Source organism: Gobius niger (genome assembly GCF_951799975.1).
Source record: "Gobius niger genome assembly, chromosome: 12".
NCBI lineage: Eukaryota > Metazoa > Chordata > Actinopteri > Gobiiformes > Gobiidae > Gobius > Gobius niger.
This window is the reverse complement of record NC_136863.1, coordinates 7,725,065-7,737,180: the sequence shown is the minus strand read 5'-3', so window position 1 is coordinate 7,737,180 and position 12,116 is coordinate 7,725,065. Positions and strand designations below refer to the sequence as shown.

Here is a 12,116-nt window from a genome sequence, read left to right as displayed (position 1 = left end):
TTGCATGAGCAGATTAGCTGGGAGAAAAGGGGCGGAGAAAATACTTATATTTCTCACAAAAATGAGTACTCCATAAACTTGGTAGAGGTACAATATATCATATAAATGCCTATAGTTTACTTTGGGATGGCTAAAATAGCATGATGCAGATCCTTTAAGGCAGTAGTTCCCAACTTGTTTTGTCTCGCGTACCCCTTGGGTCCTTTATTTCTACTCAAATTACCCCCTAAACTCTAACCTGCAGTCAACTATTTACAAAATTATCTGCTAAACTCAGATTTATTGGTATTTAGTGGTGTATTCGGTTAAAAAATAAAGCAAAACACTCTGAATAATATTGAAATACTGTTCAGTTTCGCCTTCCTTTGAGATCTGAAATATTTCCAAGTACCCCTGCTAAGTGCTCGCGTACCCCCTGTGGGCCCTGTATCCCATGGTAGGGAAACACTGGTTTAAGGACTTTAAAAAATTGGAATCTTGCGTGTTCTATCTATTTATTCAGGAGATACATGTTTGAAAACGCTTCTGCCGTAGAGGAAGAACTGAAACTGAAACAAGTATTCAAAACTTTGTGAACAGAGCAAGATACTACTCCTGGCATGATTAAGATGAGGGAACAATGTGGGAGCTCAGAAAAGTTGATTTGGCTTGATATGCCGCCTTTAAAAACGTTTGATTTAAAGCGCTCATTCAGCTCGGGCGACCTGTGAACTCATAGAGAAGGTGCATAAAAGAATTCAATACGCTCAGTATACAGTATATTGGCTTGGTCCGGTTTGTGTTGTTTCCTCATAAACGCAGCTGTATTTGAATGCCTGTCTTGTCTCATGTGCAGCCTGTGCCCACATGCAGCGTGTGTGGGAGTGCTCCGACATCCAGCTCGCTCTGAGGCACAAATGATCAAGGCCACTCACCGACAAAGACTCGCAGGCCTAAAGCCACCACTCTATACAGCCTATATGTTCCATTTCTTTATCTCCCTGAGCTAATTAACCAGTGTGCAGTGCCATGCCAAACCTCTAAGCCAAAGAAATGTGATCCAATGCGGTGGAAGCATACAAAGACAAGCTACACAAATTTACTTAAAAAGGACATCTCATACAAATGCAATAAAAAGAAATATTATAGGGGTTCTTACAAAAGGGACAATAAAAGAGCAGTAGTTTAAAATACAACAGAGTAGTCATTTATTATAAGAGAAAATGTGACAAGTATCTCCAGTTGTTGTAGGCACGGCATTGAGCCCTGTCTCGCATTCTCAGGAGGACAATTTCAGACTCTAGCAGCACAAAACTGAAACACAGCCTCGATCTTCCACCTAGCGAAGATAAAGTTTGTATCTTGCGTGCAAGCAACGGTGTGCCAGTGCTTTCGCCGGTAGCCTGAGGGTGGTGCTTGGGGGGAAAAAGTGGTGGGCTAAGTCGTGGCAGACTGACTACAGCGAGAACTTGCTTCGTCCTCGCTATTCTAGACATTAACATCACCCACAGCCTTTTGCATCTTATTAAGTCGTTGCAGGACAAAGTGCAAACTATATCTCCCACTGTGAGTTAAACACTGTCCTTGTCTCAAGAGAAAGAGAGAGAGAGAGAGAGAGATAGAGAGAGAATATATCGGGCTGTGTCTGGTTTCCCGACTGTGCTAAAAATAGCTTGACTGAATATCGCATTATATTCAGACAAACTCTGTCCGACTCCATTGATTTCCACCAAACCACAGAATAATGGTCATAATAAAGCGCTGTAGCTATGGATTGTGTCGGAGCGATTCAAGATACTATGATAATTAATACATCTTTCCGTGCTCCATACTTCTACATGCGGAAATGTTTAGGACAATCATATATGAGAGAAAACTTTAAAAAGTTACCTTTGAGAAGAATTCTGGTGGTAGTAATCAGTGCTATTCTACTGGCCAGTGTTTGTAAAAAGCATGCAGGACTTTTGAGGCGTGTGTTTTCAACGGTTACGTCATTCAGATGCTGCGCTATTGATGGTTCCGCTCTGGTGCTATAGTGTTAAAGAGCGCGGGACAAACTCCACGCTGCAGAAACATGATCAAAACTCCAGCCCGAGATGCTCCACATAACTCTAACATGTCAGAGATTTACTCTGGGGCTAGACCATGAAGAGAAACCTGTAAACAAGCTGTAAAGTCTATTCTTTGAGCGTCAGGTGACAGAGACCTGAGTGCTGGACTAATGTTGTCATGTTCCCTGGTTCTCATCAGGACTCGAGCAGCAGCGTTCTTGCAGTTTAGAGTGGCCAGTGAGGAGGCCGTTACAATAGTCTGACCTGCAGGAGATGAAAGCATGGATTAGTCTCTCTAAGTCTGGTTTTCTGGCTGTACTTTTGATGTTAGGAAAGTCCAAACCCTGAAGACCTCTTCTTAGAAGTCTTTATTCTTTAATGCTATCATTTGCTTTTTTAGTTAATGATGTCTGTTTCTTCTCAAACTTGGACCAATCATCCATTTTTTTTTTTTGGAGGAATAAAATATGCTCACTGAGGATAATTTATGAAGTTGTCATTTCATGAAAATCGCAACATGTCTACTCTATACTATTCTTAAAGGAATAGGCCACCGTTTTTACACACTGATATATGTTCTTACCTGAGCTTAGACGAGTTGATGCGTAACTGTCTGGTGCTCAGTCACACAAATGTTCTTAGCATTTAGCCTCTCCTAGCATAGGTATAGCTCCACGTTTTCCCTATTTAAATACAATTATGTGAGCCTTTACACGAAGCCTAGTTACACAAACATGTCGATTTTCTAAGCGGATAAAAAGGGGTACTATATACTGTATGTAAGGGGTAATAATACTTTAGGAGTACTTAGATGTCCTAACTTCACCCCAGTTTGACACTATACCTATGCTGGGAGAGGCTAAATGCTAACAACATTTGCGTGACTGAGCGCACGCACACAGACCAGACAGTTACGCATCAACTCTAAGCTCAGGTAAGAACATATCTCAGTATGGACAAATGGTGGCCTATCCCTTTAACTCAAAGTTGTCCTTTACTTTTAATAGTTGATCAGCTACAATTCGTCGAGTAGTTGTTGCAGCTCTGACCAAATCTAAAACTACGCTCAGTACCATTAGTCGAACTTCCACTGCAGCTTGAGAAGAAAAAGTTCTGTTGACCTTAACTCCAATGCAATGATGAACATGGAGATATTGTGTCAACTGAAGAACATCCATATATTTGTTGGCGTAAACCTGATTTGGCAAAACATTGTGCCTATAGTATCCATGGCTCTGTGTTCTCTTGGCTCGGTTTGATAGAGACATCTAACGTGCTGGATGTGGGGCAGATTTGATCCAGCGCCCCGCGTCGACCAGAGCCGGAGATCAGAGACAGGCAACATGAAAGCGCCGCGGGAACGGAGAGGTGCGAGGAGCAGAAGGATTCAAATGAAATAGTTTATGAAGAAGAGGAGGGTTTTTATAGTTGTGCTCATGTTGTGTGAAAACAAGGTATTTTGACTGACGTTCCGGGGGCAGCACTCGCAGCAAGACGGTCCCTGTAGTTCACTTCCCGGCCCGCTTCTATGTGGGGTTAACATGTTCTTTCTCCGTCTGAGTGGATTTATTCATGGTGCTCCCGTTTCCCCATCAACCTAAAACATGTATAGAAGTGTCAAGGCTGCAGATGGAGGCTGAACTCCTCTTGGCTCGGAGCAGCCCCCCCACTGCTGCAGAAATAATAATCAGCCCTCCACACCTCTCCTCACCTGCTGAGCGATACGGCCTTCGGTACATCACACATAACACTGACACTCAGGCACTAATCCCACTCAGAGCGTATCAGCCGGGACGACGCCGCTCGAATGTCAAACCGCGGCATGAAGTGAGCGAAATGTACATCCCCAGAGTTAAGGTCCTTTTACATGATCTTGTAAGAGCTGCATGTACTTAAGTGAAATGAAAAATCAATGCCAAAACCGGTGTGATTGGTTAAACCAGCTCTGAGCCTGGATTAAACCTAGACTAAAGGACTAAACTCATCGTAAAAGGCTATTAAATCAGGACCAGGGGTGTAAAATCCACAAACAGAACCAAGACTTAAGGACTAAGAACAGCCCAAATTGATCTGGTGGCACGGTGAAAGGTCTGGGGTTCGATCCCCGGGTAGACAGGGCCTTTCTATGTGGAGTTTGCATGTTCTGTCCATGTCCAAGGAGGTCTGAATGCAGCCAGTGGAAAGTCACGTGGGTAGTGCAGGACCTGAAAAACAGTAGGACAAAAAAGGCAAAAAGATCTGCACACCTTATAGTATATATGCTCCTATTTTTTGTTGTTACATTTCGGGCGTCAGATCAGCCCTTCATGCACAGCTTACAGTATATTCTCCCATAAACTCCCTTAAGCTGATCTTTTTGAGTCAAAACTGCAACTGAATTTGATTTTCAACCATTGTTTCTTGTGTTTGTGACAAATGTATGCAGTAAATACTGTTCAGCGATGTCATTGAGTGAGTTCACTGAAGACGCCACCCACCATCTGCATCACTCCCTCTCTCTGCAAAACATCTACAAGAAATCATTCATTCCATCTGCAGTCACTGTACTAAATAGCGCCCGGTAGCACTGTACTTTTATGTTGTTCTTTTTGATGTATTTGAACAGACAAATGCCGTTCTATTCTATTCTGTCTAAGACATTTTTATTTAAAGGAATAGGCCACAGTTTTGGCATACTGAGATATGTTCTTACCGTAGCTTAGTGGTCTCAGTCACACAAATAGACCAAACTAAGACTAGGGGCCTGTTTTTTTTTTTCCAAGTCCTGGGCAGGAGCTATCTCACTTTTTAAGCTGTTTTACCTGAAGCTAGTTCCAGCTCAATTGTTTATCGTTACTATGAAAACAGCTGCAGTGGAGTGATATACTGTATGTGGTAATGTCACAGCTCTACTTCCGGGTCCGCAGATGTGCGAGAAACTAACTAAAAACGAAAAAACTCTAAAATACCACAATCAATGTTTCTGAAACTCAACGGAGAGTTACTGAACATACTTATTTATCAGGCCCATTAGCCAAAAATGCTGTACCTACTGCTATAAAAGTAATATTTACCAGAGTCGGTACATCCGGGTTAGCGGAGACACATGCTAACGGTGCAGCAGCTACGCTAACCCCGGAAGTAGCAAAATATTACTTTTTAGCAGTAGGTGTGGCAATTTTGGCTAATGGGCCTGATAAATAAGTATGTTCAGTAACTCTCCGTTGAGTTTCAGAAATATTGATGGTTGTTTTTAAGAATTTTTAACGTTTTTTTCTTGCATATTTGCTGGTCTGTTAGTACCCGGAAGTGGAAGTTGTGACGTCACACTTAACAAACGTATAGAACATGACTTAACTGTTTTTTACTGGACGAGGTGTACATTATAATTTTTTAACGATCACCCTCCAGCCTATCAGAATCGAGTATACCAAGACCATGGTATAATAATAATAATAATGCATCGGTTTTATATAGCGCTTTTCTGGACACTCAAAGACGCTTTACATTGCATTATTCATTCACTCCATACCCGGTGGTGGTAAGCTACTATTGTAGCCACAGCTGTCCTGGGGTAGACTGACGGTAGCGAGGCAACCAGTCTGCGCCATCGGCCCCTCCGACCACCACCAACCACTCACTCACACACTACATTCGCTAGGCTTCCTGGTGTTACTAAACGGTCTCCCATCCAAGTACCGACCAGGCCCTTCCCTGCTTAGCTTCCAAGGTCTGACGGGATTGGGCATCGCAAAGGCGGCCTTCATGGCGAGTATAGGGCCCGATTTTTCTCTTACAAACGAAAAAACACATTTGAATTTAATTGCCTTGTGTATGAATTGTGTATGAATTGTGCTCTACAAATAAATAAAATAAATTTGTTCATAGCAGTGGCTGAGCTCAAGTCACCGCAGGAAGGTTCGCTCTCCCCCTCCTCAGCATAGGAGTAAAATATAGGACATATTTGAAAGTATAACTAAACCAGATCTTGACCAGTTCAGGATTTAAGTGTCAGGCTATACATAGACTTGGTAGTACAGCCCAGACCATGTCTCGGTAATATACGGTGCATGTGTGATAGAGAGGTAGCGGTCTGAAACAGGATTAATGCACACCTCTCACTCTCTTATCGGCTCTTAACACCGGAGTCCCCGAGGAGCAGCTGCTGTCCCCGTCAGTCCGCTCCAGGGAATCAACAGGGACCGGCTCAGAGTGAATAATATAGGAAGTTCGTCTCCTGTCGGACTGTCACGTTATGAAGTCGTCAAGTTCGGAAAGTTACTCTAGATCAAAAAGAATTATTCCCTGTGATTATTAAAAGTCTTTGATCTAAAGGTTGTATATCTAATGTGTCTGTTAAAGCACGAGTGTGGTATAGTATTCGGGCTTGGGTTTGTTTCGGCTTAAGGTGAGTGAGATATTGTTGGACAAGCCTTTCAAAACGCAACTAAGTTTGCAGTCAACACTTTCAACTCTCATTATGCTTTATCCATCAAGTTTTGGCCACAGTCTGATCCTTAATCTGTCTTATTTTGACACACCAACCCACCTTACAGCTCTCCACCTGCCTAATAAGACGCAGCAGACCGTATTCTCTGCTCTTTGTTGCTGCGATGGTCGTTGCTCACTGTAGTAAAAAGCGCTGAGAAGGCAGAACTTGGCTCCTGAAGTGGGGACATATGGTATCTCTGAGTGGAGCACCTCTGATGTAAAAACCTGCTCTGCTCCTGCTAATCTGCCCCACAGAGTCGCCGAATGCGATAAGGCACTCAAAGCAGCGTGGGGGCTATAGGCAAATAATGTCTCTGCACCTCCACAGCTTAACCGGCTTCCTCCATCGAAATGTTTGTGCGATGATCAACAATATACAGTATGTCTGCCTCATCTGTGTCTAATACAGTCCGTGCACCTGGAACAACACTTTTAAGCAGCTAAAAATGTGTACTGGCACTTTTTTTTCTATGGCAGTTGCTTGAATTAATATATTTACTCAGAACTGCAACTTCTAAATGTAGTTTTGTGGGTAGATGTGTCCACATGTTTTCAAGGTCCATGAACTGAAAAATATTTGGAGCTTAAAGCCCTCATGATTTGAATATGCTCTTTTGTGTTGATGACATGTTTTTCACGATGTTTCTCGCTGCTGATCGATGTCTTCCGGACCCCTTTACAAACCAAGACTTCACTAAAGTGTCCTCTCTCCTCAGGGCGTACAAGACCATCGATGACGATGACCTGAAGTTTCCACTGATCTACGGAGAAGGGAAAAAGGTAAGAGGCGCACACGAACTGCGGTCAGTGCACAGAGGGAGATGAGTGAACCCTACAAGCCTCAAAAATTGCCATTGCTATCGTGAAACCAAACAAATAAATAAAATTGCACTATGACTCTCGGGTATGCACAATATATCACTGAAATACTGGGGGGAAACGGCAACATATGACTTAAAACTACTTGAATTATTGGAATTTGTGCTAATGGAATGACAATGATTTCTCTTGCTTTTGCCTTTGCATTTCAAGTTAATTTATCTGATTTTTGCATCAATTGTCTCGAATCAAGAACATTTCAGTTCATTTATTCAAGATGAGATGGCTTTTTTGTCCAGTGTACCGTTATCACAATATTAAAGGGACATTTCAGGATTCTTGACATAGGGCCCCATGTACTAGTTATCCAGAGTGTTGTTGATTTCTATTTGCTAGGCTATTGCTATTGCTAGGCTAGTGCATGTCTATGGTAACTAGTAGCCTGCATTAAAAACCTCTTCAAAATCATGGGGTCGTCCTCCAAACGTTGCCATATCTGATTTGTAGAAATCTCCTTTGTGAATTCCACGTGTAGTAAAGCCGGGTGCAGGTAAACAAACTACTGTAGATCCGGTAACCTAGCAGATCACTCCACCGCTGCGTAGCTTACAACCAGGAAGCTGATGCTGCTCAAATATAAGGTCTTTTAAATGCAAAATGGGTATATTTAAAAAAAAAATATTCAGTCAACACAGACATTTATATGGGTAGTCTGGTGTTATAAGTGATTTCCTCAGGTTCACTGTGCTTGGTTTTTAATGCAGGCTACTAGTTACCATAGACATGCGCTAGCCTAGCACTAGCCTAGCACTAGTAATAGCACCATTAAACTCTTCAAATTTAAGGACAGCATGAATTTAAAAAATACATATATATATATATATATCTCCAGAAATCAACAACACTCTGGATAACTAGGAAATGAGGCCCTATGTCAAGAATCCTGAAATATCCTAATATAGTGTCTTCAACATAACTGAGCCTAACACTATTTTTGTTAACACAACCTAAAACAACAACTAAAACTGTGCAAAAAAAAAAAGTATTGTATATAAGGTATATAAAGATTTTTTTTTCAGCCGTAGATCTTCATAGTAACATGTTCTGGTTGCCTAACATGCTTCGGTCCAGGTTAAATATCTTTGATAAGAACGGCTCTTAGTGCTGGAGTTGCTGCTGGGTATTGTGTTCAAATGTGCTGCTAAATTATACACAGTGATCATTCAAACTGTGATGGTACAGTGTTGGGTTTGTAGTAGCCTTTGTCGCGGTGAGTAAGTGCGTTTAAAGTGCTGAAATTTCACCCAGATAATGACTAATGCTGGGTGCACTTTTGGGCAGATAATGAAAACGAGTGGGGGAATTGTAAGGGAAATATGCCACGTTGTTCAACATTATAACCAACTACCTTGAATGGTTCACCTGCTGCATGGTTTTATGTTTTATGTTCCCCTAGAGCTGTGGTTCTCAACAGGTGCAGTGTTGGGGCTCACAATAACCCTGGGATGACAGGCCGTGACCCAAATGCAACAAATATAATGTAAAATACAACAGTATTTTTACTCGGGATGTTCATAATGAATTGATTAATCGTCCTCATGGACTTAATTAATAAAAAGTATGTTAACAATGAATCATTCTGCTGCATGTTGTTTGGAGAAAGCGCAGTATAATCTAAGTGCAAATGAGCCTAAAATGTGGCATCTGTTGTCTGTATTTGGTTAATTATTCAACTGTTTGACAATGTTTCCTGAATATTACTGGGGGGAAACATCGTGTTTATAATCTTGTTGTTGTAAAATGTCCCGTACAGCGACACTGAGCCGATGCTTAAGCCGAACATTTAATTGATAATTGTTTGATAAAGCTCCCAATTCATCGATTAATGAAATTGAGCAGGATGTGCATCCCTCATTCTAACAGACTCCAGTAGTGATTCTATGCCTTTTCTGTAAATATGAAAACGATTCTGTGACCAGTTTAAGGTCCCGACCCACCAGTTGAGAACCACTGCACCAGAGGTTAGGGCTGAACAATTATTGAAATTGTGATTTTTGTTACAAATATAGCAATTACAATTAAACCCACACTGCGTAACATTTTGGACTATACTGTTGCCATCAGTACAAAACATGCTCCAATGACCGGCTCAACATGGAAATTGCTATTACTGCAGTGGGTAATGAAAGAATGGATTTGGCTGAATTATAACTATATTTAATTCTCAAATTCTGCTGACTTTAGTCACATCTCCATGGAGACGAGCTGGAGACGTCCCCGTTTGTTTGTACATTTATGAGGTGTTTTTCAATGATGAAAATATCTGTCATAAAATAAATGATTTTATTTAAATTTTGGTTATTGGGTAAAATTCTACTTGGTGTGGCTTTAAATATTAGCCTAAACTAATACAAAAGCTTTTCAGGACATGTTTGTAGAGGGCATAACTGCAGAGTCAGCAGCTTATATACAAGAATCTGTGAAGACAGAATATTTTGTTGCTTGCACAGAGAAAATGCTATTATCTAGGACTAGGGCTGGGTACCGTTGCATTATTTTAAAAAACGCTACTTTAACGATACTTAGTTAGATACCGATACCTGAACAATACTTTTTTCTATACCTATATTAAAATATTTCTATTTATTTCTAATTCTATTTCTATTATATCGAGAATCAGCTGTTAGAGCCGCCCAAATCACATTGCACCAGCCCCATATGGCTCCTCTTGCAGGTGGTGGCCTCGCGATTAACCGGGCCGGTTGGTCTCTCATAAGAGGCTTCTGAACCGCTCTTTGTCTGACCCGTCACCTAGGACCTGTTTGCCATGGGAGACCCTACCAGGGGCACGAAGCCCCCGACAACAGAGCTCCCAGGATCATTGGGGTGCTCAAATTTTGTGAACTTGCAGGTTAGTTTTCTAGTGTTTCTGTGACAGCAACAAGAAGTGACCGTGGGTTCTGTGAAATGTGCCTTTAAAATCATCCCCGTGAAGACTTGCAATGCTAGAAATGTATTAGAAAAGTGAGGAATGAGCTTGCTCTTTCATTTGTTTGTAATAAAAAAATCTGGTAATGTTGTCCAACAGCATCAGAACTTGGTCATTAAAGACATAACATTTCTTTTTGGTACCTGCTTTCGATACTTCCCCGATACCAGCAGTACTTAAACTTTTTTTGACACCCTACTGGTATAATTTAACGGTACCCAGCCAGACCCAGGACAAACGTGTTTTGGGTTTAAACGCTTACCTTGGTTGCAGCGATGCAAACTGTCCTCTTGGCTGAAACAATAATCCGGGGCTATATCCATTTCTAAAGCGATATGCCTAAATTATATCCATAACCAACCCAAAATGTCAGTCTGGAGCCATTCAAATGCGCTCATCCAATTACAATTTGGACTTGATTGCAGTTTGATAGCGCTGTGAATGTCTAACGCAGGTGGAAAAGCGCTTTATAAATTTAGGTTATTTGCCATTCACCAATTAATTTCGCAGCTCCATATCCCCCCCCACCCACCTAATGTGCCGTGATTTCTTTGTGGTCATAACGTTTTGGTCGATGTGCGAGGCGTTCCCCTCATCGACCGCTCTAAACAGATGTCTCTGCCCTCTCCGTGCACTCTGGCTCTGTGAATGTGCCCCGCGCGCCCTTATTCCGCTTTGAAGTGAATTGCGAGGAGATAAAAGAGAGAGAGAGAGGGAACGGGGAGGGATGGAAGGGAAGGGAGAGATGATGTGGAGTGGGGGTAGAAAGACGGAGAGAGAGAGAGAGAGAGAGAGAGGGGGAAAGAGGAGCAGCACTTCAAAGCGGCGCCGTCTGTTGCTGCTGGGCTCAACGCTCAGACAGTAATCCCAGGACGTCTCCACCACTTCACTGCCTTGAAACGTCTCTATTAGAAAAATGCGCTGTAACTACGGTGGATGCTGTGATAATTATATAACCAGAGATCTTCATTTTGTTTCTTGGAATATATAGGCTGTAGATGATGTGTTTGCTGTTAAGATTAAGATGCATTTTTAATTTATTGTCAGTGCTGAGGAAATGAGGGAAATATCGAGGCTCTTTCAGACAATGGTTTCACACATGATGCCTCTGCGACTGTGAAGACGATTGAATACTATTGTTTTCATTTATTTGGCGTGAACAGGCTCATATCAGGCAAAATCAAGCTTTTATTTAGTCTTATTAATTATTGCTTTTTTGTCAATTTTTTGTTGTGTTGTCTATGCTCTTTTGTCTGGGTTTTTTTTTGTCTAGTCTTTGTTTCAGTGCCTCATTTGAAAGCTAAGACCTTGTAGTTTCTGACTTTATATTTGATCTGTGTGAGTAAAACACTACTTCTATGAATTTTACTTAAAGGAACAGGCCACCGTTTTTCCATACTGAGTTATGTTCTTACCTGAGCTTAGACGAGTTGATGCGTACCTGTCTGGTCTTTACGCGTGCGCTCAGTCACGCAAAAAGACCAAAGATGTTGTTAGCGTTTAGCTTCACCTCTTCTCCTCTATGGGGCCAAACTGGGGTGAAGTTAGAAGCGACCAAGCTCTTCCACGTTTTCCTTATTTAAAGGCACACTGCGTAACATTTTGGACTATACTGTTGCCTCAGTACAAAACGTGACCAGGTCAACACAGAACATGCTATTTTTGCAGTGGGTGATCAAAAAATGGATTTGGATGGGAACCTAAACTATTTAAATCTCAAATTGTGCTGGTTTTAGTCAACATCACCATGGAGACGAGCAGGAGACGTACCCACTCCCGCTAAAGTCACAGTCAGGTCTTAGTAGAGC

The 12,116-nt window shown here is 41.7% G+C and overlaps 1 protein-coding gene across 1 annotated transcript in view; it reads left to right on the top strand.

Annotated features, from left to right (window-relative positions):
* ppm1h (protein phosphatase, Mg2+/Mn2+ dependent, 1H) overlaps window positions 1-12,116 on the top strand; it is a 75,735-nt gene that overhangs the window by 48,914 nt on the left and 14,705 nt on the right. The window contains exon 7 of the mRNA XM_079567116.1: window positions 7,217-7,280. Coding sequence (XP_079423242.1) covers window positions 7,217-7,280 — 64 coding nt within the window. The remainder of the gene's footprint in view (window positions 1-7,216; window positions 7,281-12,116) is intronic.